At 37.2% G+C, this 16,899-nt stretch overlaps 2 protein-coding genes, 1 long non-coding RNA gene and 1 pseudogene across 3 annotated transcripts; 1 reads left to right on the top strand and 3 right to left on the bottom strand.

Annotated features, from left to right (window-relative positions):
- The first annotated feature begins 945 nt into the window (after positions 1 to 945).
- LOC141779313 (uncharacterized) lies at positions 946 to 1,722 on the top strand. The gene is made up of 2 exons (XR_012596256.1): positions 946 to 1,330; positions 1,461 to 1,722. It is a non-coding gene; the product is annotated as an uncharacterized LOC141779313 (long non-coding RNA).
- Positions 1,723 to 5,063: 3,341 nt separating this feature from the next.
- LOC141779292 (formyl peptide receptor 2-like) lies at positions 5,064 to 6,671 on the bottom strand. Its single transcript, XM_074654047.1, has one exon. It carries the CDS (start codon positions 6,510 to 6,512, stop codon positions 5,397 to 5,399), a length of 1,116 nt encoding a protein of 371 aa, XP_074510148.1. The 5' UTR covers positions 6,513 to 6,671; the 3' UTR covers positions 5,064 to 5,396.
- A 2,885-nt stretch (positions 6,672 to 9,556) lies between these two features.
- Positions 9,557 to 11,199, bottom strand: LOC141779288 (chemerin-like receptor 1; annotated as a pseudogene).
- Positions 11,200 to 12,911: 1,712 nt separating this feature from the next.
- On the bottom strand, positions 12,912 to 16,410 carry LOC141779296 (chemerin-like receptor 1). The gene is made up of 2 exons (XM_074654052.1): positions 16,018 to 16,410; positions 12,912 to 14,401 (listed from the first exon to the last, which is right to left on the bottom strand). Exon 2 carries the CDS (start codon positions 14,388 to 14,390, stop codon positions 13,308 to 13,310), a length of 1,083 nt encoding a protein of 360 aa, XP_074510153.1. The 5' UTR covers positions 14,391 to 14,401; positions 16,018 to 16,410; the 3' UTR covers positions 12,912 to 13,307.
- Between the last annotated feature and the right edge of the window lie 489 nt (positions 16,411 to 16,899).

Raw genomic sequence — 16,899 nt, 5'->3', positions numbered from 1 at the left:
AATCTGCTCTTCTGATTTATAGAATATGATTTTACAGGGCAAACACTACCAAAAGAATTAAATGTTCAGACTTAAGGCTGTGATAAATAATAAAATAATCATTTAATTAGTAATAATAATGGTCCAAAATGATGTAAAATTATAGTTTTAAGTCAAAAACCTTCAAATTTTCTTGGGGGAGGACCCCAAACCCAATATCTCCTAGTATCTTTTATTCACTGTATAAATTCAGAATGTCTCTGTATAATAATGTAGGAGCATCCTGACTGGGAATCTGCTCCTAAAACCTGAATGAGGAGCTGACACACCTCAGCTCTGCATGTATACCTCCCTGTCTGGCTGGCTGCTGTTGATTCCAGCCTATAGACATCCATATAATATATTATAGAGTGATGCTGTAGGCTACAAATAACTCAGTTAGACACTTCAACTATTAACACTACAAACACACCACCTTATTATTGGAGTATTATAGGCCTACTATAGAAGGTGCATAGCCCAAGTATAATAATATAGCAATAAAATCACAACTGATTATGACACAGTTTAACATGCTTAAATAAATAATGAATGAATAGGAAAACAACTGAAACATGATACGGCTTGCGTAAGGGTCATTATGCATGCTTAACTGCTGGAAAGCATCAATACAGAGGAATCGTTAGTCACAGAGGCACGAGATGACAAGGAATCGGACAACTCAGAACCTGTTCTTAGCAGGAACCGGTTCTCTATTCCCATCACTAGTGTTTTCCCTGTCTGCCAAAGTGGCGGAAGGCCTGATGATTTCACCCGCCACTGCCAACAATTTACACGCAGGTGCTAATTTCAGACCCTGGACAGATTCATACATATCACAATATTCATAACCACAGTTGTGACAGGGTCAAAAATGACTTGTGCATGATTTATGTTTTATGGTTGATTTTATTCTATTTTGCATGTTTTATGGTTTTTATTGTATTGTGTGTTTTATCCCTGCATGTTGGTTGTTTTGATTGCTTTTAGTATGTAAATTGAAGTGTTTTTAAGAAGTCATGAACTGGAATGAGACCCATGGACAGACACACCCCCAATCAAAGACTGATTAGGAGAGGAGCGGCAGGTGTGGCGGAGAGCCTGCAATTAGCAGGATGCAGCACAGGTGGAGAGGATACAAAAGGAGAGAACGGCTTACAGCAGAGAAGGAGATCTTCAGTCAGAGACAGTCCAGAGACAGCAGTGCAGCAGAAAAGCCCTCCTGCTACTACCTACCAGCCCAGCGACCTGAGAGTCCTGTGAGACTACATGCAGCAGACCGTGTCCGCCAACGCAGATTCACTCAAAAAACGTAAGTAACCTTTTTGGTACATTTACGTGGCGGACACACTGAAAACAGACCAGGATAGCTTTTATCTGGAGTTGTGATAGCAAAGTAGTGGAGAACACACTACTGGTCCTGGTCTCTTGTTGTTTCACAGTTTCGGACGGTGCTGGAGAGACGGCCGAGACGGGCAGACGGCTGTTGGAGTACGGGAGGAGCTAAGACGCGGACACGAGGAGGATCGCTGGATTGGACTAGATTGGACTGAACTGGATTAAAGAGCCGGATTGGACTTCATTGGACTTGACTTTTTATAGGGTTTTTAACCTTGTTGCTAGTAACATTTTATTCCTTTTAGATTAATCATTCATTTTTAGACCCATGCTATTTTAATTGCAATAAATCTGGTTTTAAATTGATTTAAACTTCTGCCTGTGTTTTTAACTCTGCTCCCCTGATGTAAAAGAACCTGAATTTATCAGATTCCTAGGCTCCAAATATTTCCTAGGTGGCGTTGTCGGCTCTAAGCAAAAACATTAATTGTAAATCTAACTGGTACTTTAAGTTGCGGCCTTGCCATTGGCTGTTGGGCCCGGGCCACACAGTCATACAAAGAATAAGCATGCCATTCCTTTCCTGTGGTTTTACTGTATGTCTAAGCGAAAACACAAAGTTCCCTTTGTGGACCAGACTTTCTTTTTTTCTGCTGCTTGTGTTGCACAAATTTAACCATGAACTCATGTAATACTTCTTTGGAAACAACTGCTGGGTTCCTTTTTTCTAGGAAATGTCATTTTACAATCTATTATGGTACAGACTGAAGGCACTGCTGTGATTCAACGAGCAGCCGACAAACAAACGGCGTAGATCTCTTGTAGCCATTTGCTGTATGATTAAAAACATTTCACTACAACAAAGGTTTAGCTCACAAAAGGCATCATTACTCATTGTACGATATTAACATCAGTTCATTCCATCAAATTGTAAATACTGTAGGTGTAGATATGATCAGTTAGACAACCGTAGAGTAAAACTCGTATCAATTTAACTAAGTCAGGTTGGAATGCTTTAATCTTAGGTAATGTTTACAGCTCGCATGGAGGGTCCTTGTTCTTGAGGGTCACTGCAGCTATCTGGCTGGTTTTGCTTTTTCTCTTCTTGTGTTTAGTTGCTTTTTTTTGTCTCCCTACCTTCATATAAAGTATCCTTGGGTTTCTTGAAAGGCCCTACATAAAGGCAAGTTATTATGGAAGGCAATAACGTAGATTGATGGCATCTGTGCTCATTAAGACATATACATTTCAGGGGAATTTGTGCAGTGAAAATCACCATACAGGCCAAAGGAGCAAAATTAAAATACAAAATCTACATCCAAAAATGGTGCAGATATAAACAACTGGGACTTGTATTGTGTGCGTGTTTTCTTTGCTGTTGTGTAAGTGACAGATGGAAAAAAACACAAAGCTCCCTTCGTCGACCAGACTTTAATTTTTTTTCTGCTGCTTGTGTTACACAAATTTAACCATAAACTCATATAATACCTATTTGGAAACAACTGCTGGGTTCCTTTTTTTCCCCAGGAAATATCATTTTGCAATTTATTATCTACAAACCGAATCATTCATTTACAGATTCATTGAAGAGTAAAAATAAGTTTCAATAAAACTAAAACAAAATACATTAGAATAAAGCTTTGATCGACAGGTTCAGGGTCTGAAATCTACTTTTTTTCACTACCTGCCACTGTGGCAGGCAAGTATTTATTTATTTTTTTTATCTGCCACTTTTGAAATCTCGGCGCTAAATAATATTTTAGATCTAATGTCATTCAATGTTTAATATATTTTACAGAAAAAAACATATGCATGGTAAATTACAGTGATCCAGTCACACCATAGCTTCCAGGGAGCCCTATTTTTCGGGTCAGGGAGGGTACTGTAGCCAGAACAAGGCTAGAACAAAGGTGCTGTAATTTATCAATGCAATGTTCACGTCCTTTTTGTAAAATAATTAGTGAACTGTTCGTCATAACTTTTTTTATTTTATTTGTGAACAGATATAATTAGTGAAACATTATTTAAAAGTTTTCTGAATCTGCTCTTCTGATTTATAGAATATGATTTTTACAGGGCAAACACTTCCAGAAGAATTAAATGTTCAGACTTAAGGCTGTGATAAATAATAAAATAATCATTTAACCAGTAATAATAATGGTCCAAAATGATGTAAAATGCTTAGTTTTAAGTCAAAAACCTTCAAATGTTCTTAGGGGAGGACCCCAAACCCAATATCTCCTAGTATCTTTTATTCATACATATCACAATATTCATAACCACAGTCATACAAAGAACAAGGAGGCCATTCCTTTCCTGTGGTTTAACTGTGTGTTGTCTAAGCGTTAAGAAATAACAGAAAACCTCAGGATCATAATTAGCTCATAGTAACCATGTAGGTATTTATCACACTAAAACAGATCTGTTCTTTACAATTCCAGGTGTAGAAATCATTTACAGTTGCAGTATTTGTTTATTCATATCATGGATAACTTCATACCACAGTGTTACTAACTGACTCATCCTTGCTGCTGCTGATGACCGTAGACGTTTTGTTGGTGTGAGAGTGAGAAACCTCATCCTGGAAGGCATTCTCCAAAACATTCAGGATGGATTTATGAACTCTGTCTTTGAAATCTTGTCCCATGAACACATACAGCAGTGGGTTCAAGTTGATTGGATCCAGATATCTGTAAACTCTTTTATTTTACTTATGCAACATTGATTGTTCGGAATAAATTGAATCAGTATGCTTTAACTCATCTGTTTGGAAAATCTCTTTGTCACATAAGATTAACCAACACGTAACTGGGCCTTGACCTCTTGGAGGTAGAAGGCCAGTTCCTTCACTTTCTGTCAGCATCCTGTTTCACACTCTTAATCAGATTTCCTCTGAAATTCAGAGAAGCACATGAAGTGCAACTGTTATCTTTAGGGTGTTGGAGAGGACTCATTAGTTTAAAAATACTTTTCATACACTATTTGAAAAACAGACTTCATAATCTGAGTATAAGGTTGACTGGACCTTAGAGCTTCTAGCTGATGTATACATTAAACACAAGGATCCAAGAGCCCTTTATTGAGTGAAGGGAATGGATGAATGGATGGAGGATGAATGAATTATTTTTTTCCGTACATTAAACAAAAATATCAATATCACAAAAGAAGGAAGGTCCAAGGCATAAACTGAACTACGGTGGCCTTCAGGTAACGTAAAAACCAGATAGGCCCTCGCTAGAGCCAGTGTTTGTTTTGTCTGTTCTGGGCTACTGGAGAAACATGTCAGAGCAACATGTCGGACTCTGTGAAGAGGACCTGCACCCTAGATATAATAATAGTTATGAATATTATATTCCATTTCTGCGAACACATCCCCATAAACCCTACACACTGTTCTTTAATGCAAACAGGCACTATTAAATGACCTGCGTCAGCCACGTTGACTTGAAATATACTTTAAGATGTAAAACAGTTCCCTCTGCTGGTCAATTAACATTATGAAAACAGTCTATAATGATAAATAGAAAAGACCATCAATAACTGTTGATCAAATCATAATTCTGTGATTTGCAGCTAGATAGTTTGAGTAAATTATCATGAGGTCTTATAAGATGAGTTGTGTGCGTGACACATACATTATATTATTATATATATGTATCACAAGAGAAATGATGTGCAATCATGTAGCAGTATGTCTTATGGGTGGTCCAAATAATATTTTAATAATGGAAAAAAAGGATTGCATTATTATCATTTACAGATTCATTGAAGAGTAAAAACAAGTTTCAAATAAAACTAAAATGAAATACATTAGAATCAAGCTCTGATAGACAGGTTCATACATATGACAATATTCATAACCACAGTCATACAAAGAATAAGCAGGCCATTCCTTTCCTGTGGTTTAACTGTATGTTGTCTAAGCATTAAGAAAAAACAGAAAAACCTCAGGAACATAATTAACTCATAGTAACCATGTAGGTAGATCTGTTCTTTACATTTACAGTTACAGTATTTGTTTCTTCATATCATGGATAACTTCATACCACAGTGTCACCAACTAACTTATCTTTGCTTCTGCTGATGACCGTAGACGTTTTGTTGGTGTGAGAGTGAGAAACCTCTTCCTGGAAGGCATTCTCCAAAACCTTCAGGATGGATTTATGAACTCTGTCTTTGAAATCTTGTCCCATGAACACATACAGCAGTGGGTTCAAGGCACTGTTGAGATGGGGCAGGCTCTCTGCTATAGGATACCCAAAAACAGTGACAAGGTGTAATGTTTTACTATCATAAGTAAGCCTGAAATTGACCATCCCAATTAAAGCCATGATGTGAAAGGGAGCCCAACACAGAAAAAAAGTGGTGATAACTGCGGCGATAATCTTAAAGGGGCGACTTGACTTGCTGGCCAGGGTGCGGTTTCTTCTGATACAATGGATTATCACAGCATAACAGGAGACAATGACAGTGAAGGGGACAACAAATCCCAGGAGGAAGCGAGTGATGGTCATGGCCTCATCACGAAGCTGTATCACAGACATTGTTTCATTATCAGAAAGAGCAAAGTTGATGAAGCAGCTGACGATGTCGTCATTGTTAGATGACGGCTCAGTGTCACTGAAGATGAAGTATGGAGTGCTGAGAATCAGAGCCAGTACCCAAACACCCAGACTCACACAGGACGCCTTGCGTACACTCCGGTGGTTCTGGGCCCAGACGGGCCACACCACAGACACACATCTGTCCACACTGATCACCATCAGAATGTAGACACTGGCAAACATGTTCAGGAAGGTTAAAGTGATATGAAGTTTGCACATGAACTTGCCAAAAGGCCAGTGGGAATTCAAAGCTGTGTTGGTCACAAGCAGGGCCAGAAATGCTGTGAAGAGGAAGTCGGCCACAGCCAGGTTGAGGAACCAAACTGTGTTAACAGTTTTCTTCATCTTGAACCCGGTCACCCAGATAACCACTCCATTCCCGAGCACACCAAGGACAAAGGCCAGACAGTAAACAACGAGGGATATGATGTGGACAGACAGATAGATGTTCTGCTGCACTGCATACTCGTCGTAGTCATACAAAGAGCCATTTGCATCAGATACATCTGTTGTATTGATGTGATAGAAAGGTGCAGTAGTAATTTTCTCCATTGTTGTCTTGAGACCTGCAATGACATCATGAAAAATAAATGAGAAATGTTTCTGAACTTTTAATGACAGTCTCTTCTGCTTAATTAAAAAAAGTGCTCTTTTTTTTTGTACATATAAAACAGGAGCCAAAGTTGATGAATTATCAGCCTACTCACATTAAACCACTTTATCCTTCCTAAACGAGAAACACAAATATATATATATATATACATATATATATATATGTATATATATATATAGTTTACATTAGTTAAATTCAAAGGATGACATATTGTTGTTATAAGGATAACAGTTACCTTTCTCAATGATCATCAGTCGTTTGAGGATATGTCTGCAGCACCAGTAAAGCCTCATGCTACTAATAAGACTCCTGATATGACGTCAGCGTCATCGAGGCGGGACCATATGTAGCACGCAGTAATTCATGAAAAAAATCATGGAATCTCAAAAATTCCTATAACAAATTCCAGTTGTACTGCAAGTCCACTTTCTTTCATAGATTACTATTAAGAATAATTATTGTTTATTTATATAATTTATTTTTTTAACACAACACACATGGGCCTAAAGATCTCTAATCAGTTTTTAGGTGGAACAAATGGTGGGGCAATCATATGTTCCTCTTTCTTAATCAGATTTCTTCTGAAATTTAGAAACACTGACGTGCAACTGATAGCTTCGAAACTGCGTGTCAGTTTGAACGAGCACAAAACTTTATCCCAAACACTACTGGCAGTACTTTATTATCAATCAAATAAATAAATATACAACAGTATGGCCTTGCCTGAAATGTTCCCACAATTCACCCACAGATCTAATGTCGCCTCTTTTTAATTTAACAGTGATAGATGATGTAAACAATATCTTTCACACAGAAAATAACATTGTGAAATTATACAGGAGGATATAAATGTTCTCATGAGTTTTTTCCCCAAACTGTCCAAACTATTTCACTAATAAAATGAACACATTTTAACATAAATGTTACCTAATGGAGATTATCAGAACAATATCTATGCAGGGTGGAAAAAGATACTGGTAATAACTGACTTTGGCACAAAAAGCATTCTCAAAACATTCAAAGAAAATCATAACGTACTAATGAGGTACCCACTTTGTTGACTAGAATACACTCGAAGGGAAAAAAAGACTGGAGCAAATTAATTGATTTTCAACCTTTAATATCACAGAAAGTGCAACAAACCCAGTCTTTATTTACCTCTAGAGTTTGCTGTGCTTGGTCTGAGAAGCACCAGATTCTGCAGGCGTTGAGGAGAGAACCCCCTTTTGACCTGGCCTACACTAAAATATCTAAAACAGTTCCCTCTGCTGGTCAATTGATATAATGAAGGAAGTCTATAATGAGAAATAGACTATCAAGAGTATATCTGTATCACTGTATGATACTAGAGAAAGAGATTCCAGGCTCAGTCTTTTGTTTAATTATATTGTGATTATACATCACGGTGGAGAGTCCACATAACATTTTAATAATGTAAAATAATAGCAAAAAAAATTAACAATCATTTATGATTCATATAATCAAATTAAATATATATTAGAATAAAGCTTTCATAGACAGTCTTACATATGGAATAAATGGGCCATTCCATTGTTCTGTTGTTCTGTGTTGTCTGACGGTTACGTCATATTTGTTGATTAGACTATAGCCTATCCTTACAATAAAGAAAACAGAAATATTTATCAAACTAGCCGTCCAAATTCAGGTGAATCACTTCCTATGGTGTCGGTACATGGAAGGCAACAATGTAGATTGATGACATCTGGGTGCTCATTAAGAAATATACAATTCAGGGGAATTTATTTGTGCAGTGAAAATCACCTTACAGGCCAAAGGAGCAACATTAAAATACAAAATCTACATCCAAAAATGGTGCAGATATAAACAACTGGGACTTGTATTGTGTGCGTGTTTTCTTTGCTGTTGTGTAAGTGACAGATGGAAAAAAACACAAAGCTCCCTTTGTCGACCAGACTTTATTTTTTTTCTGCTGCTTGTGTTGCACAAATTTAACCATAAATTCATGTAATACCTATTTGGAAACAACTGCTGGGTTCCTTTTTTTTCCAGGAAATGTCATTTTACAATCTATTATGATACAGACCGAATCATTTATTTACAGATTCATTGAAGAGTAAAAACAAGTTTCAATAAAACAACAACAAAATACATTAAAATAAAGCTTTGATCGACAGGTTCAGGGTCTGAAATTAACTTTTTTCACTACCTGCCACTGTGGCAGGCAAGTATTTTATTTTTTTTTATCTGCCACTTTGGAAATCTCTGCACTAAATAATATTTTAGATCTAATGTCATTCAATGTTTAATATATTTTACAGAAAAAACATTATATGCATGGTAAATTACAGTGATCCAATCACACCATAGCTTCCAGGAGCCCTATTTTCCGGGTCAGGGAGGGTACTGTAGCCAGAACAAGGCTAGAACAAAGCTGCTGTAATTTATCAATACAATGTTCACGTCCTTTTTTTGTAAAATAATTAGTGAACCGTTCGTTTTTATTTGTGAACAGATATAATTAGGAAACATTATTTAAAAGTTTTCTGAATCTGCTCTTCTGATTTATAGAATATGATTTTACAGGGCAAACATTTCCAGAAGAATTAAATGTTGAGACTTAAGGCTGTGATAAATAATAAAATAATCATTTAACTAGTAATAATAATGGTCCAAAATGATGTAAAATGTTTAGTTTTAAGTAAAAAAAACTTAAAATTTTCTTAGGGGAGGACCCCAAACCCAATATCTCCTAGTATCTTTTATTCATACAGATCACAATATTCATAACCACAGTCATACAAAGAACAAGGAGGCCATTCCTTTCCTGTGGTTTTACTGTGTGTTGTCTAAGCGTTAAGTAATAACAGAAAACCTTAGGAACATAAGTAGCTCATAGTAACCATGTAGGATTTATCACACTAAAACAGATCTGTTCTTTACAATTCCAGTTGAGGAAATAATTTGCAGTTGCAGTATTTGTTTATTCATATCATGGATAACTTCATACCACAGTGTCATTAACTAACTCATCTTTACTTCTGCTGATGACCGTAGACTTTTTGTTGGTGTGAGAGCGAGAAACCTCATCCTGGAAGGCATTCTCCAAAACATTCAGGACGGATTTATGAACTCTGTCTTTGAAATCTTGTCCCATGAACACATACAGCAGTGGGTTCAAGCCACTGTTGAGAAAGGCTAGGCTGGTTACTATAGGACCACCAATATCGGTGACAAGGTGTACTGTTTTACGATCAAAAGTAGGCCCGAAATTCAATATCTCAATAAATTCTATGATGTGAAAGGAAGCCCAGCACAGGAAAAAAGTGGTGATAACTGCAGCGATGATCTTAAAGGGGCGACTTGACTGGCTGGCCAGGGTGCGGTTTCTTCTGATACGATGGATTATCACAGCATAGCAGGAGACAATGACAGTGAAGGGGACAACAAATCCCAGGAGGAAGAAGGTGATGGTCATGGTCTCATCACGAAGCTGTATCACAGACGATGTTTCATTATCAGAAAGAGCATAGTTGGTGAGGCATCTGATGATTTTGTCATTGTTTGATGACGGCCCAGTGTCCCTGAACATGAAGTATGGAGTGCTGAGAATCAGGGCCTGTACCCAAACACCCAGACTCACACAGGACGCCTTGCGTACACTTCGGTGGTTCTAGGCCCAGACGGGCCATACCACAGACACACATCTGTCCACACTGATCACCATCAGAATGTTGACACTGGCAAAGATGTTCAGGACGGTTAAAGTGTTTTCAAGTTTGCACATAAAGCTGCCAAAAGGCCAGTGGAAATTCAAAGCTGTGTAGGTCACAAGCAGGGGCAGGAACGCTGTGAAGAGGAAGTCGGTCACAGCCAGGTTGAGGAACCAAACTGTGTTAACGGTTTTCTTCATCTTGAACCCGGTCACCCAGATAACCACTCCATTCCCGAGCACTACAAGGACAAAGGCCAGACAGTAAACAATGAGGGGCATGATCTTGAGAGACTTTCTCAGCTCTGCATACTCGTTGTCGTCATACAAAGAGCCATTTGCATGAGATACATTTGTTGTATTGATGTGATAGAAAGGTGCAGTAGTATTTCTCTCCATTGTTGTCTTGAGACCTGCAATGACATCATGAAAAATAAATGAATAATGTTTCTGAACTTTTCATGCAAGTCTCTTGTGCCAATTTAAAAAACATCCTCTTTTTTTTTGCACATATAAAACGGGAGCCAAAGTTGATGAATTATCAGTCTACTCACATTAAACCACTTTATCCTTCCTCAACGAGAAACACACACACACACACACACATATATATATATATATATATATATATATATAGTTTACTTTAATTAAATTCAAAGGATGACATATTGTTGTTATAAGGATAACAGTTACGTTTCTCAATGATCATCAGTCGTTTGAGGATGTGTCTGCAGCACCAGTAAAGCCTCATGCAACAGATTAGACTCCTGATATGATATCAGCGTCATCGAGGCGGGACCATATGTAGCACGCAGTAATTCATGACAAAAATCATGAATTCTCAAAAATCCCCGTGACAAATTCCAGTTGTTCTGCAAGTCCACTTTTTCCAATGATTAATATTAAGAATAATTATTGTTTATTTATATAATTAATTTGTTTAACACAATAGACATGGGCCTAAAGATCTCTAATCAGTTTTTAGGTGGAACAAATGGTGGGGCAATCATATGTTCCTCTTTCTTAATCAGATGTCTTCTGAAATTGAGAAACACTGACGTGCAACTGATAGTTTCAAAACTGCGTGTCAGTTTGAACGACCACAAAACTTTATCCCAAACACTACTGGCAGTACTTTATTATCAATCAAATAAATAAATATAAAACAGTATGGCCTTGGCTGAAGTGTTCCCACAATTCACTCACAGTTCTAATGTCGCCTCTTTTTAATTTAAAAGTGACAAATGATGTAAACAATATCTTTCACACAGAAAAATAACATTGTGAAATTATACAGGAGGATCTAAATGTTCTCATGAGTTTTTTCCCCCAAACTGTCCAAACTATTTCACTAATAAAATGAACACATTTTAATATAAATGTTTCCTAATGGAGATTATCAGAACAATATCAATTCAGGGTGTAAAAGGATACTGGTAATAACTGACTTTGGCAAAAAAAGCATTCTCAAAATATTCAAAGAAAATCATAACGGACTAATGAGGTACCCACTTTGTTTACTAGAATACACTCGAAGGGAAAAAAAGACTGGAGCAAACTAATTAATTTTCTACCTTTAATATCGCAGACAGTGCAACAAATCAGTTTGCATTATTAAATAAAATCAATCAATGTGCAGCAGTCTTTATTTCCCTCTAGAGTTTGCTGTGCTTGGTCTGAGAAGCACCAGATTCTGCAGGCGTTGAGGAGAGAACCCCCTTTTGACCTGGCCTACACTAAAATATGTAAAACATTTCCCTCTGCTGGTCAATTAATATAATGAATGAAGTCTATAATAAGAAATAGACTATCAAGAGTATATCTGTATCACTGTATGATACTAGAGAAAGAGATTCTAGGCACAATCTTTTGTTAAATTATATTGTGATTATACATCACGGGTGGAAAGTCTAAATAATATTTTAATAATGTAAAATAATAGCAAGATAAATTAACCATCATTTATGATTCAAATAATCAAATCAAATACTGAATAAGAATAAAGCTTTCATAGACAGTCTTCCATAAGAATAAGTGGGCCATTTCTGTTGTTCTGTGTTGTCTGACAGTTACGTCATATTTATTGAATAGACTATAGCCTGTCCTTACAATAAAGAAAACAGAAATGTTTATCAAACTAGCAGTCCAAATTCAGGTGAATCACTTCCTATGGTGTCGGTACATGGAAGGCAACAACGTAGATTGGTGGCATCTGGGTGCTCATTAAGAAATATACAATTCAGGGGAATTTGTGCGGTGAAAATCACCTTACAGGCCAAAGGAGCTAAATTAAAATACAAAATCTACATCCAAAAATGGTGCAGATATAAACAACTGGGACTTGTATTGTGTGCGTGTTTTCTTTGCTGTTGTGTAAGTGACAGATGGAAAAAAACACAAAGCTCCCTTTGTCGACCAGACTTTATTTTTTTCTGCTGCTTGTGTTGCACACATTTAACCATAAACTCATGTAATACTTATTTGGAAACAACAGCTGGGTTCCTTTTTTCTAGGAAATGTCATTTTACAATCTATTATGGTACAGACTGAAGGCACTGCTGTGATTCAACGAGCAGCCGACAAACAAACGGCGTAGATCTCTTGTAGCTATTTGCTCTGTATGATTAAAAACATTTCACTACAACAAAGGTTTAGCTCACAAAAGGCATCATTACTCATTGTACGATATTAACATCAGTTCATTCCATCAGATTGTAAATACTGTAGGTGTAGATATGATCAGTTAGACAACCATAGAGTAAAACTCATATTAATTGAACTAAGTCAGGTTGGAATGCTTTAATCTTAGGTAATGGTTCTCGAGGGTCACTGCAGCTATCTGGCTGGTTTTGCTTTTTCTCTTCTTGTGTTTAGTTGCTTTTTTTTGTCTCCCTATATTCATGTAAAGTATCCTTGGGTTTCTTGAAAGGCCCTATATAAAGGCAAGTTATTATTATTATACAACAAAAGCAAAAAAATAATTTCATATATACATTTAGCGATGTACAGTGTCAGTATTTGTTTCTTTGTGTCATGGTCAGCCTTATACTTCAGTATTAGCTGAGTCCACTAACTTTGTGTCGGTGTGAGACCCAGAAACCTCATCCTGGAAGGCAGTCTCAAACACAGTTGGGATGGATTTACGGATTTTATCCTTGAAATCTTGTCCTATGAACACATACAGCATAGAGTTCAGAACACTGTTGATACAGGCCAGGCCGGTGGTTACAGGGATCCCGATAATGGTGACATAGGTTAATGTTTCACTACGATATGGAAGTATAAAATTCACCATCTGAATTAAAGCCATGATGTGAAAGGGAGCCCAGCACAGGAAAAAAGTAGTGATTACAGCGGCGATGATCTTAAAGGTGCGACTTGACAGGCTGGACAGGGCGTCGTGTCGTCTGAGACGATGGATTATCACAGCATAACAGGAGACAATGACAGTGAAGGGGACAAGAAATCCCAGGAGGAAGTGAGTGATGGTCAATGCTGGATGATCAAACTGTCGCAGCTGAGACGGTGTTTTATAATCATCAGAAAAAGTTAAGTTGTTGAAGCAAATGATGACGTCCTTATCTAAATGTGACGGCTCAGTGTCCCTGAAGATGAAGTATGGAGTGCTGAGAATCAGAGCCAGTACCCAAACACCCAGACTCACACAGGATGCCTTGCGTACACTCCGGTGGTTCTGGGCCCAGACGGGCCACACCACAGACACACATCTGTCCACACTGATCACAACCAGAATGTAGACACTGGCAAAGATGTTCAGAAAGGTTATAATGGAACGAAGTATGCACATAAACCTGCCGAAAGGCCAGTGGAAATTCATAGCTATGGAGGTCACAGTCAGGGGCAGGAACGCTGTGAAGAGGAAGTCGGCCACAGCCAGGTTGAGGAACCAAACTGTGTTAACGGTTTTCTTCATCTTGAACCCGGCCACCCAGATAACCAATCCATTCCCGAGCACACCAAGGACAAAGGCCAGACAGTAAAAAATGATAGACATGGTGTTGAGAGACTTTTTCAGCTCTGCATACTCGTCAATATTCGTAGAGCCATTATTTCCAGATACATCCGTTGTATTGAGGTGATAGGAAAGAGTAGTGATGTTCTCCATTGTCTTGAGACCTGCAATGGCAACATGAAGAAACAATGTGAACTTTTTTTTCCTTTTTAACCCCCTTACACAGATATCAATAACAGTCCCTAATGACGCTGTTCACAAAGATATTCAGATATTTCTCTGTGGACAGTCCCAATGGTTACTACATTATTCATACATCCTTGTACACAAACAAAGCATTTGAAAAAAAATGTCTCATAGCACACACATGCAATCACAGATTTTTATTTAATTTAATTATTATTATTATTATTATTATTATTATTACTATTATAATAGTCTGTCAAAGTAGGCACATCCGCATTGGAATTCCTGTCTTTACCAAGGGTGTGCCACAGGGATCCATTTTGGACCCTGTTCTGTTCACCATTTATGTAAATGAAATGTCTCGCATCGGGGTGTAAAATTCATCTTTACGCAGACGATACGTTTTTATACGGTGTTGCTGATCCGGTCTCTATTTGATGCACTGCAATTTGCACTTATCAATCTTAAAATAACAATTTTCAGTATGCTTATGAATGAATCCGTGACATCAAAACTTGGTTTTCTCGCATCTTAATGTAAAATCCACCTTTAAGCAGACAATAGAGTTTTATACTGTGTTGCTGATCCGGTCTCTATTTGATGCACTGCAATTTGCACTTATCAATCTTAAATTAATTTAATTTTCAGTTACTTTTGATTGAATCAGTGACAACAAATCTTAGTTGTCTCTCATCAGAGTGTAATATTCATCTTTACGCAGACGATACGGTTTAATACTGTGTTGCTGATCCTGTCTCTTTATATAATGCACTGCAATTTGCATTTATTAATCTTAAAATGAACACAATTATTCGATTCAGCAAAGTGATGAAAGTCATTTCCACCTCTAAAGCAAAAATTCATGCAATTCTCCAGATCCAAAGACAAAGAACATAATATGAGATTGGCCAGGTAACAGAATTAATATATCTTGTCAACTGGTTTGATGAGAAATTTACATGTAAATTTGATGTAGAAACCCGTTATTGATAAACTGCAACTGAAGCTTTGGTTGCAGCAGCTTCCCTCTGAGCTATAGGGGACGTCTGATATTGACATGCTGCTGCTTGTAGGAATTTAGGAGAAACTGCCTCTGCTGTAAATGCTGCCGATGTCAACTTAAAATCAAAACACTTCTCCTCTGCAACTGTAAGACCTTTAATAATAATAATAACAGTTCTCTGTCCCCGAACCTTGTTTACTGTCAATTTTCTGTCTTATCTATAGACTTTTTGTGTCTATATTATTTTACCAAACATAACAGGGCGTTGCCGTGGAAAAATTAAGATTGACAGACGCATAAAAAAAAAAAAAAAAAAAAAAAAAAAATCATTTTGATGACCAAAGCTTTTAAATTTGACTTGTTTGAATTTGAAGTTTTTTCTTTTTAGAGATCATCTTTGACCCACAAAAGCACCAATCTCTCTGATTAAAGTGGATTAGCTCACTTTAATTCTAATTAATTACTTTATTACTTAAATCCAGACGTCTCTATACACCAAATAAGAATTTTTATTGTCATTTTTTCTTTTAACAACCTGGATAGATTAATCTCACATAAAGTTAAATTCTAAAAATAAAAAAGGTAGCATACCTTTCTCAAAGCTCCCCAGCTGGTTGAGGATGAATCTGTAATAATCTTGGGTAGTAAAGACGCCAGTCCCGCCCACGTCGAGGCGGAGCTACAGGCAGCACACACACCCCCAAACATCTTTTTTTTCCTCTTGAAGTCTATTACATCTTTTGTATACACTTATTGATGCATTGCAATTTAAACTAAAAATTCCTAAAAAAACCCAGTATGAGCTACATAATGCACATGTATAAAGTAGCCTTAGTAGCATTTGTCAGTGTTGTTGATGTCAAGTGAATCAATACATACAATATACATATTCTAATACCCCCTCTTTCCACCCTGCACCACCTTATACAAGAAAGCAGCATCAGTCAATAATTGTTTTAGAAAATAGCAGTTAAATAGCTGGATATGCTGCTTCTGTGGTTTCACCCCTGCAAGCAAAACCGATCTGAGAGGATACATTTTTCTGACATTATTTGAGTCAGTGTTAGTATCAGCGCAGTTGCACAAGTCTAGGTCCATCCTGTTTGTTTCTTCAAACATTTTGAAAGACACCCATCACGCCACTGCAATGCAAGTGCTTGCTCAAGTTTGAGGAACCACAAAATGTTTCCACAAACAGTACTGACAGCACTTTACTACTGCTGATAATGATAATGTTAACAATAATAATAATATGCCGTAAAACTTGCATCGTACAGTATAATGTCTTTGTATTATGTTTAACTTAATTTTGTTTTGCAGCCCGATGGATAAAGAGCATACACGTTAGATTTTAAGAAACCATTTTACCGGTAGAATATTCCACAGTAGAACTGTATGAGGGCCTTGCTGATTACCAGGTGATTAACACTATGGATGTGCAGTCAGGCACAATGAGACACCGGAAGAGTCCAC

The sequence above is a fragment of the Sebastes fasciatus genome, chromosome 12, assembly GCF_043250625.1.
Source record: "Sebastes fasciatus isolate fSebFas1 chromosome 12, fSebFas1.pri, whole genome shotgun sequence".
In the NCBI taxonomy this organism is placed as follows: Eukaryota; Metazoa; Chordata; class Actinopteri; order Perciformes; family Sebastidae; genus Sebastes; species Sebastes fasciatus.
Note: the sequence above shows the minus strand (reverse complement) of the source record. Positions and strands in the feature narration are given on the sequence as shown.

Excerpts from the sequence above, each read along its gene's own strand:
- LOC141779292 (XM_074654047.1), bottom strand. The coding sequence starts at position 6,512 with ATGGAGAAAATTACTACTGCACCTTTCTATCACATCAATACAACAGAT.
- LOC141779296 (XM_074654052.1), bottom strand. The coding sequence starts at position 14,390 with ATGGAGAACATCACTACTCTTTCCTATCACCTCAATACAACGGATGTA.